This window comes from Rhinichthys klamathensis, unplaced genomic scaffold (genome assembly GCF_029890125.1).
Source record: "Rhinichthys klamathensis goyatoka isolate OS25496 unplaced genomic scaffold, OSU_Roscu_1.1 h1tg000003l_1, whole genome shotgun sequence".
NCBI classification, from domain to species: Eukaryota; Metazoa; Chordata; class Actinopteri; order Cypriniformes; family Leuciscidae; genus Rhinichthys; species Rhinichthys klamathensis.
In genome coordinates, this window is record NW_026606556.1 from 5,276,656 (window position 1) to 5,302,027 (window position 25,372).

Here is a 25,372-nt window from a genome sequence, read left to right on the forward strand (position 1 = left end):
CTAATTAAACTTATTTTGACTTATTAGTCGTTTATTTAAAAATTTAAAAATATATCTTAGGCCTATAGTACAGCAGATTTGGAAAATTACAAACTGGCGAGTTATAAATCGTAAAGATTAATAATTTATTTGTGTATTATTTATTTTCATTTATAAATTATTATAATCAATTATTATTATAATTATTATAATATGTATCTTGGTGTACATGTTTATTATTGTTTAATAAACAAACAAGTAAATATATACATCTATGAGGAGGACGAATAATTGCAAAATAAATTAAAACATTGTGGTAATGGTAAATAAATAAAGAAGCCCAGCGTGTGTGTGTGAGTATGACCACCGGGTGGCGCGCGCCTCTCCGTGACGTGTGAGTTTGAGCGGGAAACGAATGACCTGCAGTTTGTTAGTCTCGACTTCCCGTCAAAGCTGTAATCGCGAAAATTACACTTGTGTTATTGTCGAGGGATAAAGACGTTTGCAAAGTATGAACATATACTTTTGTGGAAGTATCCGAGGAGGGAGACAGGACGTGAATATTTACCAGAGAATAGTGAAGAAGTTACAGCAGTATGGCAAGGTTTTAACAGAGCATGTCAGCTATGACAGTCTGTCTGAAAAGGGTGATTCACTTATACTCTCTTTCTATCATATTTAACGGTTTCATAGCGTTTGGTTGATCCTATGTGTGGAAACTAGTCATAGATGTAGTAAACATGTGTCCGTGATGCAGGTGAAGATGCCGTTTTGGATGGAGATAAAGCGATTCATGATCGAGATATGGAGTGGCTGATGATGTCTGATGGTGAGATCAGATCATAATGACGTGCTCATCATTTTCACATTCCTCATTGTTTTTAAAAAGTGTTGTTCATACATACACAAATAATAACAATGTAGTCAACAGTGGCCCGAAAAAATCTAACGTTATCCAAGTGCCATTTATTTTCACAACACGAAAATTCAAATGATAAAATGAAAGTAATGTGATTCTCTAACTTACATATGTTGTTACTCTGCTGGGTGATCTTAGAAAATCAAACTTTAGCATCCACTAAAAATCACTAAAACACCAAATGAAAGTTTGGATATTTTGTTATCTGGTGCAGCAATATATATTTTTTTAATTGTGATTGATGACATATGAAATAATATTCAGATGTATTTATTTTTGTTGGTGGGGGCAGTTTATTGAATGTTTAGACAAAATATTTACATTTTACAAAAGCTTGCATATGTGGCTCATATAGTATAATAAAGGAGAATATGGAGGTCGTACTCGAGGAAATAACACCTTAGTTTTATTCAGAGGCAAAAATATGCAATTTGGTGCAGTTGCACACATTTATATGGCCAAATCTTATCAGTCCAGCAGAAACGTACACAAGAGGCTTATAAATATCAGTGATCACTCTATATCTCCCTTTAGTATGTCTTAGTAAGATTATATTTAAATGCTTAGCTTTATGATTAAAGCTCTGTAGTTTTAAAACATATAATACAATGCGCAAGTTCAAAACAATGATGATTGACAGATGAACAAATAAACCTTCCTCAAAAGCCTGATGGATCATATTCGATACTCACATTTTAACATGACTTTTCTAAAAAGAAATGGATGGATGATCAAGTAAAACCTATAATTATTCTCAGCAGCAGCAGCTTAGCAGATCTATTACGCAAAGACAAAATACATTAACATTGTCATATCCGCTAAACTCTTCTGAGAGTTGTCATGATAGAACTGCGATGCTGTATCGGACCCGTCTCAGTTATTCAGGACTCATTACAGTGCCGTCTTCTCTCTCTGAACCAGTGATAGTAGCTGAGGTGACACAGCCGTCGTTAGGAGTGGGTTATGAACTTGGCCGAGCTGTGGAAATGAACAAGAGGGTTCTCTGTCTCTTCAGGCCTTCATCTGGAAAAGGTATTAACACATTCTCCCAGCTTTCCTCAAGAAATAGATTACACGGTTATTACATATATATGCGCTGCCCGGCCATAATAAAAAAGTTGCTGTTTGGATTTAAATAGGCCAATGCTGATATGAAGAGTCATTCACATGGGATTAGTATTATCTGGGGACCTTCGTGTGGCGCATTCGCACGGGATAAGCGAAGCCTGTGGTTTTACTCCAATTTACTGACTTATCTCCCGGATATGATGTCAATAGGCTATTGCTTGGAAATGTCTTGTCGTTATTATAGGTCTAACTGTATGATATATCATAAACAGAATAATGTTCTTTACCGCATGCTGCTAAACATGTCATTCATCTCCATCTAATCATTCCTTTTGTTTTCGCTCTTCTGATGATTTTCAGCTTTCTCTTTCTGCAAATTGTATAGTTGTATGGTGTATAGCGATATGACCCAGCACCCAAAATACTATTAAAACACTAAAAGGCGCACAGGAAACAAAAACCTTGAAAAATGTACATACAACCCCACAAAAATAACAGACATGGGCGATTCGCACGGGATTAAAGGCACACTGTGGAACTTTTCAACCTTTATAATATATTACCAAAACCCATTGAGATGGTACATCGACTTACAATAGGTTGAATGACACGTCTGCCAAAGCCTGAAGGTGTCTGTATCGCTTTTCCTAGCACTATGTAACTTCGGGGTTCGGGTAGGAACCCGAGCACAAAAAGAACTACAAAATTCGACCGCTTTACGGCATACGTCACTTCCCCCACCACCCACAACTTCCTCAGATTCTGACGTGAGTGCTCAACTCGCGTTTGATTGCCGTCTGTATGTTTTCGTCATGGCCGAACCAACAGCTACAAGGAAGAAGGCAAAGGTTTTGTCAGAGGACACTAAAAAAAAGTAAAAGGCATAGTGACAAATGAAAAGCCAGGACGAGGATCACCATTGGTCCAGCGTTCGCTCGCTGGCGTGAGCTACAGGAGGAGGAGGAGGGGTGCCCGACCGATGCTAACGCTTGCCTGCACACAAATGCTGTTTCCAAGGTGACACAGATAAATCATATAAGCAGTGTAGTATTTTCTGGTATTCCGGCCACAGCCGATGGTGTTATGAGTGTAATAAAATGCCCACAGCCCATTGTTCATTTCTACACACAAACACAGCCCGCCACAGTGCAGGGCTCGAACAAATAAAATCGACTCATGTCAAATGTACATTAAATGTAGTGAACGTTCCCACGACTCAGTGCCCACAAACACTACACACAACATGTCCCACGGTTTCTGTAAAACGAAACCAACACACATAAGTTACAGTCAGCTCAGGCCGACGGTGTTTTTAGTGCAGTAAATGTGCCCGGCCCGCCGTCCCGCGCCCACATTCACTCACAGACATGTTAGCACTAAGCCGCTCGCTCTCTCTCAGCAGACTGCTATAAGGGAATCGAGCGCGGCCAGGCTGCCCGCCTCAAACACTGCAAGCACACACAATCTAAAGACACGGGAAGCTGACTCACTGTCTATGGGCGGACCGGTTGACTGTTTGTTGACTTTTGCGACACTGCTGCGGAGCTTGTGGCCTCTAGGGACGCTAGACGTGAAAGTTACAGGTCGAGCGCCACTAGTGGCCAAAAGTTCCGCAGTGTGCCTTTAAGATCACAGATAACCTCGGAAATTATTACAAATGACTAGAGGTCACCAGGTAATACCAATCCAGTGCGAATCATTATTGCAGTGATTATTATGTTTCTAGCATGTTATATGTTTGGCAACAGTTCTTCTAACCCTAACTGATGGAGTGTGTAGCTTTTCATTTCTTAAACAACCATGTATGAAGACTAGGGGTGTAACAATACACAAACCTGACGGTTCGGTTCGTCCCACGGTTTTGAGGTCTCGGTTCGGTTCGGTTCATTTCGGTGGGGTGGGGGTTTACAAAGCTAAAATTGCTTTTATTTTTTATTAAACAGTGCTTTAATGAACAAATTGTGTCCTTGTCTTTAAATTAATTAAATTACAAGTAAACGTTTCTCAAGGATAACAAAATTATCTGCTAATGCTGTAAACTACAGCCCTTACTTGCACATTACTATAACATTAAAGCTTAACAACAGAGCCTAGACTTTTAGCCTAAATGATGTAATAATAATCAACACTCAAATAACAAATTGTATGAAAACATGTAAACTGCACATAAGCCAATTTTTGCATTAACATGTTTTTACTCTAATTTGTTATTGTTATATAATAATTTACACAGTTGCTGTTATTTTCATGACAACTATTTTAAACATACATTAAATAATTAAGATATAATAAACAGGTTAAGTAAAATATAATATATAGGCTAATATATATAGCATTTATTTAGTGAAAGAGTTAGCAAACCAGCAAGCTGTGGACACTGAATGACTTGCCTGAGGTAAATATAAAGCTATGTGAAAAACTAAGCGTTTTATTGACGTATTTCCGCTGTTGAAACACTGATTGAGTGTTTACACGAGTTATGATGCCTTTCAGTAAGTATACTGTATCTTTCAACATACCTTTGGGTGTCCATTCATGTTTATTCTGTAACTGAGGAAGAGATGATCGCGCTGCCGCATGCATACAGTGATATCTGTCACGCCACATCTAAGAGCGCCAAAACGGCATTTATTGTTTGCATTTCGTGATCAAATAGACATAATTTGAAAGATTACACCTTGCTTATTATCAAAAGTAACAAAACACTGAGCTTATTGCGATTATACGTGGTTAATGGTGGTTAGGCAACAGCCCTATTCGTTGTGTACACATAACACATGAGGTGCCATGAGCCGGGGCTGGGCGGGGCAGCAGGGGGCGGGGCGTGTTCGGTTCGCCATGAGAGTATCGCGATACGTATTGTGGGTGGTGTATCGCGGTTTTTCGGTTCGGTTCAAATATCGTTACACCCCTAATGAAGACACATCATGGCCATATTCCAGGATGACAATGTCAAGATTCATCAGGCTCAAATTGTGAAAGAATGGCTGTGAGAAGCATGAAGAATCATTTTCACACATGAATTGTCTCTTCTGAGTCCAGACACTGAAAGTTTTTGAGATGTGCTGGAGGAGGCTTTACAGAGTGCTGGACTCTTGCATTGTTAATACAAGATCCTGAGCTAACATTGATGCACCTCTTGATGGAAATAACATCACAACCTTTATTTCCATCAAGAGGTGCATACATTTTTGTTTGCCTATTTAAAGGGTTAGTTCACCCAAAAATGAAAATTATGTCATTAATGACTCGCCCTCATGTCGTCCCAAGCCCGTAAGACCTCCGTTCATCTTCAGAACACAGTTTAAGATATTTTAGATTTAGTCCGAGAGCTTTCTGTCCCTCCATTGTAAATGTATGTACGGTATACTGTCCTTGTCCAGAAAGGAGATAAAGACGTCATCAAAGTAGTCCATGTGACATCAGTGGGTTAGTTAGAGTGTAGTCTCAGCCTCAGACGTCACGCCCACGGAACGTTGGCTAAACGTCTGATGCATATGGTACACTTAACTGGAAACACTTCAGGAATGTCGAAGTCGTCATCTGATTGGTTGAATTTTATCGGATTTCCGGGGGGCGCGAGTGTCGTGTTTATTTTCGGTCCGCCAGGAAACAAAGCGCAGACGTGTGATTGCGGAAGAAAAACTGTTGTGTTTACATGAGTGACAATGAGCATTTATCAAGATCAGCTAAACGTAGGATTCTCAAAAGTATGCGAGGTTCACGGCATAGACTTTTGAAGTTTTCTTCTCCTTCTTTGATTTTCTATATGCTGACTGACTTGTTGCACGCAGGTCTGTTGTTGTGGGGACATTTCCACGCCCCGAAACGTGACGCTGAACGAAACGAACTGTAATTGGTTGTTTGACATGTCGGTCAAACGGCCTTATGGGCGGGCCTTGGCCAAAGAAAGCTGCTATGAATTCCAGACCTTCAGCTGTCAGTCTGAAGGTCTGGCTACGCGAGACTAGTTAGAGTGTGTTGAAGCATCGAAAATACATTTTGGTCCAAAAATAACAAAAACTAGGACTTTATTCAGCATTGTATTGCGTTCCGGTTCTGTTGTGGATCCGCGTTCAGTGCCGCTGCTGACGTAAGACGCTGCTGACGTGTGTCTGGTGTGTGTGTGTGTGTGTGTGTGTGTGTGTGTATTCCGGTTCTGTTGTGGATCCGCGTTCAGTGCCGCTGGAGGGACAGAAAGCTCTCAGACTAAATCTAAAATATCTTAAACTGTGTTCTGAAGATGAACGGAGGTCTTACGGGCTTGGGACGACATGAGGGCGAGTCACTAATGACATCATTTTCATTTTTGAGTGAACTAACCCTTTAAATCCAACATTTGCCTATGTAAATCCAAATGTAATGTACATTGCCTATGTAATTTGTTTGTTTTTTTGCCCTGTGTGTGTGTGTGTATTATTTCTTATTAATTTCTGTTGATTTTTTGGTGGTGTGACCCTGGTTTTGACAGATTTTACTTCCCTCTTTTCTCTCACCCTCCAGTGCTGTCTGCCATGATCAGAGGAGCTTCGACAAACTCGCTCTTCCATGTACACGACTACACAGAGGATGAAGTCGAGAGCTTTTTGGAGAAATATTTTGATAGTATCAACAAGAACTGATGATGAGCATATTTCAACGAATCATAACAGATAAGCACAACTCTTATATGCGGCTCCTCTGCTTTTAGAAAGCCAGTAGGACAGTTCTCCTTTGGTGGCCATAAGCATTTACATCACATTGTAAAATGTAAATTGCACTGTGTTCTTACGTACATGTGAATAAACACTGGTGTTACATAGGATCATGGAAATAATTGTTTTGTAGTAATTTCTAGTATATGACAAACATTAAATAACTGAGATAACCAGACAGATTCATACTTTTGGTCATATGTCATATGATCAATGTCCACCAGGGGTCACTTGTTGTCTTTTGTTTAGGACATTAGCAAAAATTTATAACCAAGATTAATAAGTTAATAACCAGGCTTGCGACATAGCTCATTAATGACCTGAAATATATATATATATATATATATATATATATATATATATATTATAAATAAAAAAATATGTGTATATATATATATATATATTTAATTATATATACACTACTGTTCAAAAGTTTGGGGTCGGTACGATTTTAAATACTTTTAAAAGAATTCTCTTCTGCTAACCATGGCTGCGCTTATTTGATTAAAAATACAACAAAAATCAGTTATAGTATTAAATATTATTCCAGTGTAAATCAGCTGTTTTCTGTGTGAATATATAGTAAAGTGAAATTTATTCCTGTGATCAAAGCTGAATTTTCAGCATCACCAGTGTCAGGGTCTTCAGTGTCAAATGATCCTTCACAAATCAGTATAATATGAGGATTTGATGCTCAAGAAACATTTATTATTATTATCAATGTTGAAACAGTTGTTGGTCTGTCAGTTGTACAGTTTTTTTGTTTTTTTTTAGGATTCTTTGATGAATAGGAAGTTCAAAAGAACAGCATTTGTTTGAAATAGAATCTTTTGTAACATTATAAATGTCTTTACTGTCACTTTCGATCAAATTAAGTATTGATTTCTTTCCTCCAAAAAAAAAAAAAAAATTCTCACTGACCCCAAACTTTTGAAAGGTAGTGTATATATTAACTATAATGACTATTATTAAAATAATAGTAATTTTTAGCTTAGATATAGATAAGAAAATTGCATAGATAAGATAATTGATCATAATTTATTCATGACACCTGGCATTTAAAGACAGTTTTTATAGAGTGATGTAGACATGGAGTTCAACTATTACACAGTTAAAAACTTTAATACACACAGTTTTGTATAAAAATGCACATTACAATAAAAAACAAATATACATTTCACCAATAAATTACATAAATAAATTATATTTGCACTTAAGAATACTGTTGTTTATGTATGAATTTATATCACAAAAATCATTCCCATAAAACTATCTAAACCGCTTAAAATAGCATCACAATAATGTTAAAGGGAACTTACACTTTCATTTAAAAAAGTATGTTCATAAAACAAACATATTCTCAAAAAATAAAATGTAGCATATACTCACTCTTACGATTTGAACACTTGGCAAAAACGTGTACACATACATCTGCAATTAAAAGAGCTTCTCTAGTAATGTGGCTAGATATTACACACACAGCACTAATTTAACACACGACCAGGATGTGTGTACCTTAAAGTCAACATGAAACAGCATCTGCATCCACCTTACCTTCATAATGTGACACACAATGTATTAAATGAGAAAATGATATGGTGAGATTCAATTTTATCAGTTTTTCACTGATCGGATTATTAAAATGGTCTCTGAAAATTACGAAAGCCCCGAAACAAGATGAACATTTTTTATTTCCTCTAAAATAATTATTTATTTATTAAACGTTTTGCTAGCACTTTACAATAAGGTCCCATTACTTAACATTAGTTAATGCAGTAACTAACATAAACAATGAGCAATACATTTGTTACAATATTTATTAATCTTTTCTAACGTTAGCTGATAAAAATGCAACTGTTCATTCATTGTTAGTTCATGTTAGCTCGGATTCATTAAATAATATTAATAGATACATCTTTTGATTTTAATAATGTATTAGTAATTGTTGTAATGAATATTAAGATTAATAAATGCTTTTATTTTAAAAGAAGAAGAATTTTCATGTTAACTAACCTTATTGTAAAATGTAAAAAAATAAAAAATAAATCTGCTTCTGGTTGTAAAGGTTTGTACCGCAAGCAATTTTGTTGCTTTTATTGAAGGAAAAAATTAAGACCAAAAAAATACAAAGAAATTTTTTTGGAAGATGAAATATAGACTCAGAATGGCACTAAGTACGGAAGCGTATTGCATTCACTTGAGGAAAAAAATCGACTGTTTTTCTGAATTAACGAGTTAATTATCTTAGAATTACAAGATCATTTTTCATGGAAAAAAAGTTTTTGCTCTGTTATTCTGAATTAACGAGTTAATTATCTCAAAATTATGAGTAACTCGTTAATTCATAAAAACAGAGTGAAAAAAAAATTTCAAGAAAAATGTATCTCATAATTCTGAGATAATTCACTCGTTAATTCAGAAAAACAGAGCAAAAACTTTTTTTTAATGAAAAAATATCTTGTAATTCTGAGATAATTAACTAGTTAATTTAGAAAAACAGAGCAAAAACTTTTTTTCAATGAAAAATTATCTTGTAATTCTGAGATAATTAACTCATTAATTCAGAAAAACCGAGTGAAAACTTTTTTCCATGAAAAATTCTCGTAATTCTAAGATAATTAACTCGTTAATTCAGAAAAACAGAGCAAAAACTTTTTTTCAATTAAAAATTATCTCGTAATTCTGAGATAATTCACTCGTTAATATAAAAAAACAAAACAAACAACTTTTTTTCCATGAAAAATTCTCGTAATTCTGAGATAATTCACTCGTTAATTCAGAAAAACAGAGCAAGAACTTTTTTTTTAATGAAAAATTATCTTGTAATTCTGAGATAATTAACTCGTTAACTCAGAAAAACAGAGCAAAAACTTTTTTCAATGAAAAATTATCTCGTAATTCTGAGATAATTCACTCGTTAATATAGAAAAACAAAACAAACAACTTTTTTTTCCATGAAAAATTCTCGTAATTCTGAGATAATTAACTCGTTAATTCAGAAAAACAGAGTAGATTTTTTTCCTCAAGTGAATGCAATACGCTTCCGTAACTAAGACACCTCTCGGTTCCATCAACAATAGTGCCTGGTGAGATCAGCCAGAACGTTTTTCAGAGGCAGAGGAAGATATTACATTTATGGATTATTACATTACATGTGTTACAGTACATTTGTTATTACATGTATATAACATTTCTACGGAGCCCCTAAAGGGACATGGTGAAGAAAAAATATATGAGATTGGATGAAAAATTATTTGGCAATGCTTTGCGTCCTCGCGTTGCCCCGAGAAACTTTGCATTCGCTCTCATAAACACAAACGTTTCTCGGGGGAACGCAAAATTTTTGCAAGAGAATTATTTTTCGTCCCATCTCATGTTTTTTTGCCACCACCACGTCCCATTAGGGCCTCCGTACATTATCTTGGGAATAATGTTCCAACACCAGGTAAGAGCATTATTGATTTCATGTTGACTCTAACTGAGCTAATGTTCCCTCATCAGTCCATGCCCTCACTTGTGGCATTGATAATTGAAATACAACTACTAATTGGTTCTTTATATCTGTGTAATGGCTCTGTATAATAACCACCTGCATTCAGCCAACTCTCAGATCCATCAGTACCAGTATCTTTATCTCGTGAGTGGTCAGAAGTGGTGGTTTACTTCAACGAGAGCAGCTGCACAGATCGATCTGTGTCTAGATGATGTCGGTGTTCAGCCTCTTCTTCTCGAGCTCGGCTGGAGGCTGGAGGAAACTGATCTTGCACTCCTGTTGCACAGAGTGAGTTCGACACCGGTGGAACGGGCGCTGGTGTGTGGGAGCTGGTCTACACTGGCAGCGAGCCGATCGGTCCTGGCACTGTCCACGCAGCACCAGACCAGCTGTTACTGCCACCACGGCTAAAGTCATGCCCCCCAACACCAGCAGGAGGACGAGCTGCGACTCCGACAGCCCATCCGCCCCGCGCTGGGTCACCACGGAGATTTTAAACAAGCGTTTCTCATTCCCGTTAGGAGTCGTCCAATGGGAGTGATTTCCCAGAACAGATTTGCTCTCTTCGCTCTTGAACGGAGACACCGCTTGAGATCCCGACTCCCAGACGGGAATCTCGCATGTTCTTCCGGTGTGACCTGGAGGGCAGAGGCACTGGAAGGCCGAGACCCGATCGATGCAGCGTCCTCCGTTGAGGCAGGGCTGGCCGGCGCAGTCGTCCAGGTTGATGGTGCAGAAGCGCCCGGTGAAGCCCACAGGGCACAGGCAGGAGAAACGGTTCACGCCATCCACACAGGTGGCACCATTGGCACAGGGGCGCATCAGGCAGTCGTCCATGTTGGTCTCGCAGCGCGGCCCGGTGAAGCCGGCCAGGCACCGACACGACAGCTCTGGAGCGAAACCTCCCAGATCCTCACAGAGACCGCCATTCTTGCAGGGGGACCTGAGGGATGAAAATATCTGTCACTTATGCTTGTGATTTTTTGTGCTACTGTCACAATGTCTTAAAGGGTAACTAAACACTAAACCAACTTTTTTTAGTTAATGATCTGTAAGACTGGGGCTTTATTAGTGCTGTTCATTGATTCGAGTAACTTTTTTGACATTTGTAAAAACGTCTGAGTGCTGCCCTCTTCAGGTTGAACGGTGGCTACTACAGTTGAATTTTCCTATTGGATGTTTGCGGTAGTTCGTGACGGTAGCGGTGAGCGCTGACGTAAGCAGGTTTCAGCTTACCACGCCCTTGGTACGAGCTACCACGCCCATGGCAGTATAAAAACCATCTTGTTTCGTCAAAACCACTGTAGCGAGTCGGGAGTCTGAATTGCGAGTATTGAAAACGATCAGGATAGAGTATCAGTTCATCCCAAGGGGGTAATCCATCGACCGGAAGTTGAAGCCGGCCGGGTGCCGCCATCTTGTAGCAGAACTTCACTTGCGTTAGCATTTCCATTGACTCCCATTCATTTTGGCGTCACTTTGACAGCGAATAACTTTACATCTGAGGCGTTTAAAGACTCCATTTGTCCATTATTTATTTCTAAAGAAACAAGGCAATGTATAAAGTGCTCCATTACCTTCTATGTTACATTATGGCCCCGTAGAAACAGATTTTGTAAAAATAGGCTAACGATTGCGTCATAACCACTCGACTCTCTGTCGCGCTGTACAGAAATGACCGTACAGACAGGAGGAGAAGCTCGCAGGCAATCAGGGGGACGTCCTGTCAAGGGAGAAGCCCATAGATAATGAGTCCATAAAAGCAACGGAATACTTACTCCTGCTCACTCACGCCAAATAACTCTTTGCTCAAGTTCCCCGTCTCTGCAAGATTAACGTTGGCAATTTTCACGCACAGCTACTAGAAGAGTAACGTCTGTCAGACAGGTTGCTCACGTCATCAAGCTTAGTTTGAGTCGGTTTGAGTCTGCGCGTCAGGAACGGAAGTGCTCAAAAATCGCTAAAAATGGGCTTCAACTGTCTCAACTGAGTTCCAATGAGATCGCTCTGTCCACTTCTTATACTGTCTATGGTTCATCCCCTCTATCTCCGCTGGGCTCCGCCCACTTTTCCAGCATTTTTCAAATATTGCCAGTGGGTGGAGTCAGGCTCTGACCAGGGGTTTAGTTACTCTTTAAAGATAAAGTGTGGGATTTCTGCACTCATATTGTCACCAATTGTTTTCTGAGAACCGATTTATATTCAAAACATTTTTTTAAATATTTTTCATTAAAACAACAACAACGTAAGAGCGGCGTGGACATTTGTAAGTTGAATGTGTCTGGCTTCCGATGTCATACACTTCCAGTTATTATGCTGCTTAATTTTACAAACCGGTATTTCTCAACATAATATTTTAATGAATTATCGTATTTAATAAACATACTGGTTTGTAGCGCAAATAGACTTACTGTTTACTGCACTTTGTTATTATTTTAGTTATTTCCCTATAGCAACTAAAAATCACAGAAAATAGCTTACTTCCACGTTGCAAAGTACAGTGGATATAACACCGCTACTAGAACATAACAGCAACCAGTGAAGTCCACTTCCTGAGAGAATGACATTTATGAGCCGGTTATTATTAGTAAATTAAGGGTGTGTTCACACCTGTAGTTCAGTTCGCTTGGTTTGTTTGGTCTGAGAAAAAAAACAAAAAAAAACATTTAGTCCTGGTCCGCTTTAGCGTTCACATTGGCAACACTGAACCTAAAGGCATAGGGATATGCTCACAACCTGATTGGTCGGCTTTTAATTACGTATATTGCGAGGGAACATCCAAACAATGCTGTGTTCTGGCCTGGGATAAATGCGCTCTTTGTATGTGCGTAGCTATGATGGTATTTTGACCAGCTGAGATCTCGTGAAGAGCTTATAAAATGTGTAAAAGTGTCAAAACAGCGCCAGGAATCCCTCCGTCACACACACACACACACACACAGATGTGCTGAACTGTGATGAGCAACATGAGGGAAAAACAGGTTTGCTTGAGCATTCTCTCCTTTATACAGTAGAGTCGCATCTTGTGACATCATGTCCCATTTTTGGTTCGTTTACATGTATTTGGTCCATGATGCGTTCATATTTAATTCAAAACGCACCAGGGTTCGCTTCGCTTGGAAGCGGCCCGAGACCCAGACCCAGACCCATTATTGTTTGGTGGCACGAGGGTTCTGACGGCAGCGTTCACACTTATTCAAATGAACCAAACAAAGGGTGTATTCACACCTGCCTTGTTTGGTTCGATTGAATCGAACTCTAGTTCGTTTCCCCCCTTGGTGCGGACCTTTTGGGCAGGTGTGAATACAGCAATCGAACTCGGGTGCGGACCAAACAACCGAACCGAGACCCAGCTGAAGAGGTTCGTTTACGGTGTGAACATGAACCGACCCAATTGCAAGAAAGCACTGCGGCTTTGAGTTAACAGGCTTCCGTAGTCGGAGTTGCGTTATGGGAAAGTGATCTGTTGTAGCCTACTACATTACATCTGTTGCGCGTCTTTCTGCGCGTCGTGTGTGCGTCATTGGAATGGAATGAATGAATGAGTGTGTTATTATTATTATTATTTACCTTTATTTAACCAGGTGAGCACATTGAGAACATTTTCTCATTTACAATGGCGACCTGGCCAAAAAAGCGTTGAGGTACAAAAACATAAGTTACACATATAATTACAAGACAGAGTAGTACTCAATTAACATAGAAGAAGATTAATATACAGATCCGTAGAGCAAGTACACAGATCAGGTTAGCATGTACAATGGTCCGACAGTAAATTTGCTAACAGTAATTTGAAAGTGATTAACGGGACAATGGATTCAAGTTTCAAAGATTTTTGGAGTGTATTCCAATCATTAGCAGCAGAGAACTGGAAGGAGAGGCGTCCAAAAGAAGTACGAGCTTTAGCAGCCACCAGGGTGATATACCTGCTTGAACGAAGGTTCATAGAGGGGATTGCTCTGGAAATTAATGATCGTAGATAAGGTGGGGTGTTACACAGTAAGCATTTATAAATGAAAAGATACCAATGTTTTTGACGCCGGGTATGTAATGAGGGCCAGCCGATTAAACTGTAAAGGTTGCAGTGGTGAGTGTTATATGGAGCATTGGTGACAAAACGGATGACACTATGATATACAACATCCAATTTCCTAAGGAGAGAATTTGAAGCGATTCTGTAAATAACATCACCATAATCAATAATTGGAAGAACAGTCATTTTCACAAAGGCAAGTTTGGCTGGGAAAGTAAAGGAGGCTTTATTACGAAATAAGAAGCCAATCCTAGATTTAATTTTAGCTTGAAGCTGATTGATGTGGGTCTGGAAAGAGAGTGAACAGTCTAACCAGACCCCTAAGTATTTATAGGTATCTACCTGCTCTATTGCAAACCCATCTAGTGTCATGATACTTTTTGAACAGTCAAATACAGTGTGAGATCGATTAAAAAACATAAATTTAGTTTTGCTAGAATTTAAAAGCAGTTGTGTGCATCAGGACATTCACATACAGAGTGTTCTCTTTAGTCTAATCGCGCATAGATGCAAAAAAAGCATTTGCAGTTCATATAATGTAACGATAGTTATTAGTTACAATATAAGGATGATGCTGCGTTAATTTACGTTAAGCCTTTTTTGCACTTCCTGATTTCCCTACTTGAGAATCCTTGTCCAATGAATGGACGACCTTAGCACACGTGTGGTTTTGTTTACAAATTTCGGTTCACTTGCAAAAAGAGCAGTGTGAAAGCGAACCGTACCAAAAAAAAAATATTTGGTCCGGACCAAAGCAAGTGAACTATCGGTACTTTCCTGGTGTGAATACACCCTAACAGAGCAATCGCACCAGGGTTCGTTTTAATCAAACAAAACACGTCAAGTGTGAACACACTAAAAACATTCAGCATAAACAGTGTAGTCCGATTCCTGAGCGTATAATCCTTCCTGTCGCTCACACAGTCGAGCATAGCGCCAGCAGCATCTGTGTCATGGGCTCGATTCCCAGGCAATGCATGATTTGACCAACTGGGCACTTTGAATTCAATGTAAGTTACTTGTGCCAAATAATGTAAATATAAATGATGTGTCGGTTCTTTTTTAGTGAATCAAAAGCACTTATGAATCAGCAGCAGTGGTCAAAAAGACTCGCTTGCTGAGCTGCAAATATGTTGATTCTGCGTAAGAGTCACAGGATTTATATCCTACTTTTGAGGGGAATTGGTCAATGCATGTATTTATAGTTATCTCTGCATATTAAACTTTAACAAGGTGACATCAAAAACATTGCACACGTCCCCACAACATCATTCATGTGCACAATCGATTAAACATTTATTTTAAAATACATTTATAAAACATGCATATGCACAGATTTTAACTAAATGTGCGCACGATAAAATCATCGCCAATCTGAAAACACGAGCATGCATTTACATATATGCACACACATACACCCACACAGTCAAACCAAATATTATTCAGACACCAGATTTAATTACCGGCATTGGTATTTATTTACTAGTGGGAGCAGGACATTTATGTAAGTGAGGAGAGCAAAATAAAGTAAACCGTGACATCTTATACCCAAAAATTCTTCATACAGTGACTACCAGTAAAATGTATAAAAATTAGGGACCAAAAATCATTCAGACACTTAGATCTGACCATGTTTTGCTTAAGTGTTTTTTCTTTAATTGCTAATGCGACCTTTTTACACCACAGACTGAACAAAATTAAGCATTGCTTGGTAATTGGTTGACGTGAACTGGTTTTATCTAATTGTGTAGTTAAATTGAACAGCTGACAGCTATTTAACCTAATTCATTTGTGAGACAGTCTAACAGAAGGATGGACAAAACCAGTAAAATATGAGAGTTCTTGTCATATTTTATTACCATTTTCTAAACTACAGCGAATAAACTGTGATAATGTGAGTAATGTTGAAGGTGTCTGGATAAATTGTGGTTATATATATATATATATATATATATATATATATATATATATATATATATATATATATATATATATATATATATATATAAAACACTCACTTTGTCTTTTGGCAAGGCCCAGTTTTCAGCTCACAGTCCCGCCCGTGTAAGCCTTCAGGACATAAGCAGTTATAATCCCCCGACTCACTCAAGACGCAGGTCGCCCCGTTCTGACACGGCTGTTCTCTAGAGCACACGTAGATATCTGCGGAGACAAGTAGCTGTTGTCATGTCAGTCTGTTAATGCGTCTAACTCTTAAGCTCATGAATAATGATGATTCACCTTTGTCACAGAATCTGCCCCCCCACCCGTCCACGCAGGTGCACTGCCAGGGCTGATGACAGGAGCCGTGAACACACCCGGGCATGCGCACGCAGTCGTCACAGCGCGGGCCACCCCACCCCGGGTCACACCTGACACACGAGACGAGAGGTAAATACTGTTCATCTGTTCACAGTCTGCTGAAGCTAGCAGCACAGGTCAAATATACACATAACCCCCCCTCAAGAGTCGACTCACCTGCAGTCGCCGTTCTCAGCACACTTTCCGTGGCCAAGCTCACACGTGCAGTTACTGGCTGAGGGCGTTGGAGATGTTTCTACTGAGGAAAATGACATGTTTATTGATCTTACTTACTATGCAGCAGTGTTTGTTGGCTAAAACTATTAAAAACGTATTTTTGTGTACATTTACATTTAATCATTTAGCAGACACTTTTATCCAAAGCAACTTACAAATGAGAAGAGCATAGAAGCAATTAAACTAACAACAGGCAGCCCGTTCTCATCCCAAGGCGTCATATACTGACGCTCTATATCCAACGCACATGGCACCCTTTAGCGTCAATATGAGACGCGGATATATGGCGCCTCCTAGTGGTCTAACCCTAACACTACGCCAGACCTAAACCTACCCATAACCGAAGCGTGTTATATTGACGCTAAAGGGTGCCATGTGCGTCTAATGTAGACGCTTTGGCAAAAGCGTCAGTATATGACGCCTTGGGATGAGAATGCGTTGGTATGCAAGTGCTGGGACCCTTGCCAGTGTAGTCTAACACAGCATATGTAATTTTTTTAAAGATAGATACAGAGTAGAAGAGTGTTAATGGATCATGTGTTGCCATTAATACTAACTTTCTTTTCTCACTCTAAATCTTTTTTTTATTATTACGTATACTGCGTTAGACTAAACTATGAATGGAATGGGAATGGAAACTGGGTTAACTGGAATTAAAGATGAAATAAAATATTAGATTAAAAAAACAAACAACAATTACAATTGTTGCCTTGGCAGCTAAAATACTGTATAAGTATACATTGAAGTGCTAAACTAAACCTGAAATGAAAATGTATATTAAAGCTAAACATATGATAAAAAAAAGTACAAAACAAAATTACAAAAATATGCATTTTGGTGCAGTTGCTTAAAATCATATTGTCAAAAAGTGAGATGAAATTCTGATGTAAATCTTGTAATGTAAATCAATGAGATCTTTAAAACAGTCCAGCAGACGCTTACATAAACTGCATATAAATGTCAGTTGTCACTCTATATCTCCCAATAATATGTCTTAGTAAGATGAAGTGCTTATTATCAACGCTCTGTAGTTTTTATCATGGGGGGAAACATAATGCAATCCAATACAATGATGATTGCGAGATGAACAAATAAACGTTCCTCAAAAGCCCGATAGATCGTATTTGAGACTCACATTTTAGCTTAATTTTTCTATAAAAAAAAAGTGTTCAACGTGAAATATTTCTAACATTATGAAAGTTACTTTTTTGTTTTCCGATATAAAAAAGTAATTCGAGATTTCACAGCAAAAAGACGTGACCCACAACCTTTTTTCACAATTATACTAAAAGACCTTTTACTTGCTAAAAACATATAAAATATCAATCATAGGGCAGGAGGCATGTAGTAGATTGTGTACAACATGTTTTTTTTTTTTCAGAAAGTTTTGATCATGTTGATAATTTAGAGGCCTAAGAAATTTGTCTATCAAATATGATACAGTAGACTTTATAGGGTTAATAATCTACACGTGTACTTTTGTATGAAATGTTTTTTGATATGGTACAGGAAGTGATTCACCCCTGATCTCCATCATCACCATCTCGACTGAGTGATTTAGCGTTCTTGGCTGTGCTAATCCAGTATTGGGCTTTGCACTACGGTGGATGTTAGTGCAGGGTGTGTGTGTGTGTGTGTTGGGGGACGGCCAGCGAGCGCGTGTGTCTGCGGTGATGGGCACGAGGGGAGCGTGTGCGGTGGGAGGAGAGGAATGTGCTCATGTCTCCGCCCGCATGAGCTTTGCCCGAACATCACAAGAATTCACCATCGCCCAGAGCCCAACCCCTACATGCCTTCAAACCACCTCTGACATCACATGTCCTAAGCGAGGGATAGTCCTTTCACTAAACATGCTGAACTATTCCCTACAGCCAGGAAGTTTTGAACAATTATTAATATGCAAATCACGTGCACACTTATCCCCCATCTGACAAGCTTAATTAATCGTGTGACTATTTCGGATAAGAGCTGGTATGTCAGACACAATACATGTGTAAGCTCATATTCATTGACTGCTGCTGGAATGGGAAGCATTTTCCATGTTATCTGGCCTATATTCCTGGAAACACAGAGCTTTGAACAATGCGTGCCTGGCTTTCCTGTGCTATCAGTGCAACAGCTGAAAAGCACAAACTGATGATAACAGAGCAGCCCAAACAACAATATGAAGCGTAATCTCTTAAACATAGACAGCTGAAGGATTAGTTTAACATTTACAATTCTCAAAATAATTCTTGTTCTACAGCTTTATATGAGGTGAATGGCAATTTTGTCCCTCTTGCTTGCAGGTAATTTACACACACACACACACACACACACACACACACACACACACACACACACACACACACACACACAAGCAGGGTCCAAAAAACTAAGAGCACATTAAAAATAATGATTTATTATTATTATTATTAAAAGTCCCCCTGTGGTGAAAATCAAGTTATTAATGTTGTTTATATGTCTATGTGGTGTTTTTAATATGCTTCAAGAAAAAACATGTGCACATTCATAGGTTAACACCATTGCTGAGTATTTTCTCCTTAAAACTGTTGTGAAAAAAGACGCGGTTTGAAATCGCTGGTGTTTCTGATGTCACAAACTACCTTGTAACCAATCAGATCAACGTGTGATCTCTGAGCGGGGCTGCGTTCAGGCCACTGATCTATATAATGACTGGATAGCTCATGACGTTCTAAACTGCCACCAGGCAGTGAAGCCACCGGAAGTGTTCGAGCGGCCATCTTACGATTCCCTACCAGCAGAGGGCTCCAACGGCCGTTATACAGAGATAGTAGCTCCGACGGCACTTTTAAGATGACCCGCTGCGCATCAACAAGTGTAAAACGAAGATCACAAAAGGATCTTGAAAAACTGCTCACAGGTTGTACTTTAAGCCCATATATAGTAATTTATATGCACAATTGTCGCTATTTCCGTGTTGTTTAAAATGTGTTTATAGCCTACTATGCATTCTTTCACAGACGTATTCAAGTTTAAACCCAATAAACGTATTATTATTTAATGCATTACTTCTTATAAATTTAATTAAATGCATATATTTAATATTTTCATGTCAATCCGTGTTCAGTTTGACCACGAACCATGCGCTGTCACTTTAATTCAGCGCCTGCAGCACAAACGATCTCTGCACGCACCGCACAGCACAGGACGGGCATCCGCGTGCAGTGAAAGCTCCAACCTGTTGACATGGGTATGGTAAAAAATATGCACTGCAAACGGAGTAGGCCTATGTGTAAACCCCTTATTTACAGTGCACACATCTGCGGCGCATTATGGCTCCGACAATGTTTTATTCCTACATTCTTACAACTCACACCGGGAGCATTTCCACGTGATTTGCCGATTTGTGGGCGCGATCAGCTCCGGTAGCCGTGTCGCAGCTGTAAACGCGCCGCAGACGTGTGCAGTGTAAATAAGGGGTAAATAAGAGGTGAAACAGGTGTACATTAACCCATACAATTTGTATTATGCATTTCCTGGACATGTTCTTGCTAACTAATCAAATACTTGAACAGACTACTGATCTATCTGTAAAACACAATCAGAAAGAGCTCAATTTTAAGTTCACAATTCACATATACTTCATTTTTAGTAAGCAGGAATAATTTCCGACTTTAAACAAATACCCATTTAAATGCTTAGGATGTTTGCGTGGTAAGACTGTTCAGGGAGACTTTAGATTTAAAGACGGTGTCTCGTTATGCAATGTTTTCTCAGTCAAATCATACAATTTCCTATTGATTCAATAGAACGCGTGAGCTCACTAGGGAATACCAATATGGCGGCGCGGTGGCTTCACTGTTTATGATGTCATGAGCTATCCAGTCATTCTATATAGATCAGTGGTTCAGCCCCGACAAAACGTTGCACAACGTTTTTTAAACAGAAACGGTGATGCGTTGAACACACTGTTGTGATGACGCAAGAGTTGCAACTATGGCAACTGAGAAGGCCATTCTTCGTGTTCTTTGTGAAGAATTTTCGGAGTCTGATGAAGTCGGTATAAATATGTGTTTAAAACTACAAAATATGCCCGATGTTACAGTTACTGCACTTGCCGCCCAGAACACAAGAGAACATCCCAGTCGAGTGAAGGGATTTGTGGAAACTGAAATGGAAGCACATCTTACCTAATTCAGACTAAAGCACATCTATTTAGCCTCACATACTGACTTTATTTGTAGTTCATACTGGTTTAATACCCTGTATTTTCTTTCTCATCTTTAAGAAAAGCACTTAATTATCATCGTTTATTATACCAAATGTCATACACTTGCAATGAAGCTAAACATATAAACAACTACATCATTATGTTGCTATCCTATATTTTGACAATAAAACTTACGACAAACATGTCTTCTAATATCCTCAGTTGTTGCGTATACCGAGCTGCATCGAACACATTTGTAAATGACTTTCCTTGAACCCATTGTGCGCGTTCACTTTAATACCGCGTGCTTTATATACATGTTGCTGCTGATTGGACTGCGGTTCTGACACACCCACCAAACAAGAGAAAACGCATATCAAACCCCGTTGCACACCGGTGCACGCCGTTTCCAGGAAACATGACGTTCAACCCGGAGACTGTAGCAAAACGTTGCGCACTGCTTTGAACTTGAACGTGCCCCTGGTGTGAGTGAGTGGAGGCGGGGCTCATTTGCATATTCATAGAACCGCTTATAGTAAATGAGGCAAGGGTGTCGAATTACATTCAAGCTATTTTAAGGAAAAAACTTTTAATTATGTTATTTTGATGATCAAAAAATATTTTTAAGCTATAAAATTATTGGCTACATTGGCTACCTATTTCTAGGTCAATAATCTAATTTGCTTAGAATTTTTTTTGGACTGTATTTATTTAATATATATACCGGTAACTGAAAAATAGTATGTTTTTGAGAAATTTCTAATATTTAAATTTCCATATCACCAGGGTATGTAATTGGTGTGGAAAGGAAGCAGATTTGCATGATTTTGCCAACCCGATCTCACGGAAAAACTGAACTATTTTACAACGGGGCTATTTTGTATAAATGTATTTGAATCATAGAAAAACGAACAATTTTTTAGAAAAAGGTAATCATCAAGGACCACCCTTTCACATAACCCCTAATATGAACCTCAAACTCTGATATCTCTTCATTATGGTTGTAACAGAAATGTAAAGGCCTAATGTTAAGGCTAATGTTACAAGTAGTGTTAATGTAATTTTTTTTAAATATATATTGTGGGCAACACTCATGATATTAAAAACCAAACATTTTGAAAGAACAACTGGCCAAAGATTTTGCTATGGAGTGGATAACTTCACACTAATATCATTGGCCAACGCAGTATAAATAGTATAAACACAGAGTGCACGAGAGTATAAATAGGGCGCATGCAAACTTTTTTTTGTCTTACAAAGCCACTTCTGTTAGCTGTGTAAAAGCAGTGTGATTGTGTCCGTAAAGTCTTGTGTTTTTTTTGTCTTCATGATTTTGCCAACCCTTACGAAAAAGAAGGTTATTTAAGTGTTCTATTAGTATACTTCTTTTAATCTAAAAATAAGAAAGTATAGGCTACTCTGTCTACTTTTTATGTGCTTTTCAGAAGTATACTTAAAATTGCACTTAAGTAAACTTGACTTATACTGACAGAAAGGTCTAAGTATATTTGGCCTGTACTTGTACTCAATCTTTTGATTGAGATATACTCAAAAGTATAATTAAGTAAGTATACTTGGCTTGTTGTAGTTGTTTATTCTTTTCATTGAGTTGCCTATTAAATACTTTTCACATAGTCTTACATACTGTCTTATAAACTTAAAGAAAACAGATACGTTCCTAATTTTGAGTATCTGAATTTTTGTGTATAGTCCACTGGTAGTGTACACAGGAATTTACTTCAAATCTACACTTTCCCCACCATTGTCTGCATTTTGTCGCTAACCATGTTTTCACTGTTGTACGGTAGGGAGTGCTATTACTTATCTTCTGAAATAGTACATAATCTACAGATCAAAACACAGGTGAAGAAGCAGCAGGAACAAGTGATAGAAGATTGCTTATGCAAATGTAAAATAAAGTGATTATCAAATATTATACAGCATAAGTTCAAAACTGCCTAACGTTACCGAATGTACGACATGTTCCTGGATCAACATTTGATCCTGCAACAACATTTCTATTTGAATAGTTAGTTCTAACCCTAACCCTACCCACAACATGTTCCAAAAAGAGAGAAATGATAGGTGAATAACACTGATGTAGAATCACCTAACCTCGGCTGTAAGACTAAACTTGACATAAACTGTAAACTTGTCCCTCAAATCTGATTGGTTGATTGGAATGTTGTTTCAGAATCAACAAAGATGTTGATCCAGAAACTTGGGATGCACGATATTGGATTTTGGCCGATATTCGATATGCCGATATTTTCAAACTAATTTTGCCCGATACCGATACCAATATATATTTTTTAAGTGCAAAAAAAGCTTATTAAAGTTCTCAGTCAAGAGCAGTGAGTGATTTCCTCTGTGTTTTGTTGTTAATTAACATTAAAGGGATAGTTCTCCCCAAAATTTAAATTGTCATCATTTACTCTCTCAAGTTTCTTTCTTCTGTTGAAAATAAAAGATATTTGGAAGAATGTGGCTAACCAAACAGTTGCTGTACTTCAGTGACTTCCATAGTATATTTAAGCACAAGAAAGAAATGAATACAGGTTTGGAACAACATTAGAGTGAGTAAATAATGACAGAATTTTTATTTCTGGGTGCAGTATCTCTTTAAGGACAAGCGGCAGCATATTATACTGTCTCTTTAAGAACTGCACGCGACGCGTCTAATATACACGCATTTGACAAGCAGGTTTTCTCTGTTTGCTTTCACTTTAGACATAACCTACTTTGTTTATGTAAACCGTGTGTGTATTTGACAGTATCAGCGCAATAAGACTCGAAAGATTAGTCCAGTATGCAGGCGCTGTGACAGGCTTTAGTTCCTGTGAGCGTCGGGTGTGCGCGCTCAGAAAAGCGCATGTTAGAACAGCGCATCAGCACGTGAATGACATGTTTAACTAGCAAGACTTTGACGCACATGCAAATAATGAACTTTTGTGAATTGCAGTGTCCCGTGAGTGTATCTCTACCTCTGCCTTTACATGGAATGTGATGTGAATTGTACAGTATGTTGAGATGAAGGCGCCAGAATTGAACTGGTAGAATGCATGATACTATGATTTTTCTTCAAAAGCAGATCGTGGAGACATTTTAATCGTCCACGATCAAAAACCGTGAGACGCACACCCCTAGTTGGAAGTTTAAGTTGCTGGCGCTCATGCTTCATTCACGGCCGTCACGTGCGCATAGGAAACACGCCACCCTATCGGCAAGGCTCATCGGCAGAAATATTCATATCGGCCGATGCCAATGATGGTCTTTTTAAGCTTTTATCGGCCGATACCGATGTTGTCCCGATATCATCGTGCATCCCTACCAGAAACATGTTTTACTTGGTGAAATCAGGTTCACAGTGTTGCTTATCAGGAGCTCATTCAGGCAGGAGAAAATTTGTCTTTGTGTCATATGAGTGAAGAAAAAATGCCAAGCAAACAATTTAAGAGATGTGTCCCCCCATGTCCATATTTTATTACTCCTGGCAATGGACAAATGCTCTGTGTTATTTGCTTAGGAGCAAAGCATGCAAGTTCAGACCTCAAGTGGAATGGATTGGCTCACTGTGATACTTTCTCTTTGAGAAAGTTCTGTTCCTACTTGGCCCTCTAATAATGATGTTTTATTAACAAAGTTTGGGAGGAGCATGTTCAAATTGCCTATCCCATCAGTACGAGAGGAGCCTATATATATACGTAGCCGACTCGCCTATGTTCCTCGACAGTTTTCTGCATCCCTCCACCACCCCGTCTCCTCACACTCGCCTGATTACTATCCTAACCGGAGATACGGGGGGAGTACTCTGGGTTCGGGCTCGGAGCCCTCTCTTCGGACAGCATGCCAAATACACATACTTTTTACTCTATCTGATTATTTGTAAGTGTGAACTCGTGAAACGACGAGTGATGGGAGTCAAGCCTCTGAGCCCCACGGTTCCGGCCCTGCATCTGTATGGGGATCTCAGATAGAGCTAGCAAAGGAGCTTAAAGTGGTCTCCCTTCCTTCGCTCTCGCCGGCCCGGAAGCCCTTGTAGCAGCTTCTTCTGGGTTAGAAAAGAGCAGTTTGTTTGCTTCTGGTTCAGAGGAGCTAGAAATGGAGTCAGTGTCAGAATAACAACCAAGTCTGACACACTCCCCTCATATGAAAGCCCCGCATATGATGAGCAATTAGATCTTATGACGTCTTCGTCATTGAAAGCTCCCGTTTTGCCTTCCAAGCCGTGCCAGACAACATCTAGGCTGGTTGGCAAGTCTTATGTGGTGGCAGGTCAGGCTGGTGAACCTGGACCAGAATGAGGGTCTATTTCCTGAGGCAGTTGCTGAACTGCACACAGTCACAGATCTGGCCCTGAGCGCCACTAAACAGGCAGCTTGTTCAATCACCCGATCCATGGTGGTGATGGAGAGGCATTTGTGGCTCAATCTGTCGGGCATCAGGGAGAGTGATAACCTTCTGGTCCATTTCC

The 25,372-nt window shown here is 38.9% G+C and overlaps 2 protein-coding genes across 4 annotated transcripts in view; one reads left to right on the forward strand and one right to left on the reverse strand.

The window, feature by feature from the left end:
* Positions 1-448: 448 nt before the first annotated feature.
* On the forward strand, positions 449-6,739 carry dnph1 (2'-deoxynucleoside 5'-phosphate N-hydrolase 1). The gene is made up of 4 exons (XM_056250067.1): positions 449-626; positions 737-808; positions 1,820-1,930; positions 6,470-6,739. The coding sequence occupies exons 1-4, from the start codon at positions 491-493 to the stop codon at positions 6,586-6,588; spliced, it is 438 nt and encodes a 145-aa protein (XP_056106042.1). The 5' UTR covers positions 449-490; the 3' UTR covers positions 6,589-6,739.
* A 3,243-nt stretch (positions 6,740-9,982) lies between these two features.
* Positions 9,983-25,372, reverse strand: part of dlk2 (delta-like 2 homolog (Drosophila)) — a 37,526-nt gene continuing 22,136 nt past the window's right edge. For 2 of the 3 annotated variants that reach the window (XM_056249988.1, XM_056249987.1), the window contains exons 3-6: positions 16,665-16,746; positions 16,428-16,558; positions 16,205-16,349; positions 9,983-11,096 (exon numbers count right to left, since the gene is read on the reverse strand). In XM_056249988.1, coding sequence (XP_056105963.1) covers positions 10,358-11,096; positions 16,205-16,349; positions 16,428-16,558; positions 16,665-16,746 — 1,097 coding nt within the window. In that variant the 3' untranslated portion in view covers positions 9,983-10,357. The remainder of the gene's footprint in view (positions 11,097-16,204; positions 16,350-16,427; positions 16,559-16,664; positions 16,747-25,372) is intronic. The other variant, XM_056249990.1, reaches the window with a different exon arrangement.

What these genes read in the sequence shown, in the direction of transcription:
- dnph1 (XM_056250067.1), top strand. Translation starts at nt 491, where the DNA reads ATGAACATATACTTTTGTGGAAGTATCCGAGGAGGGAGACAGGACGTG. An exon ending in TGACAGTCTGTCTGAAAAGG is followed by an intron (nt 627 to 736) that starts GTGATTCACTTA and finishes TCCGTGATGCAG; the next exon opens with GTGAAGATGCCGTTTTGGAT. An exon ending in CAGGCCTTCATCTGGAAAAG is followed by an intron (nt 1,931 to 6,469) that starts GTATTAACACAT and finishes CTCACCCTCCAG; the next exon opens with TGCTGTCTGCCATGATCAGA.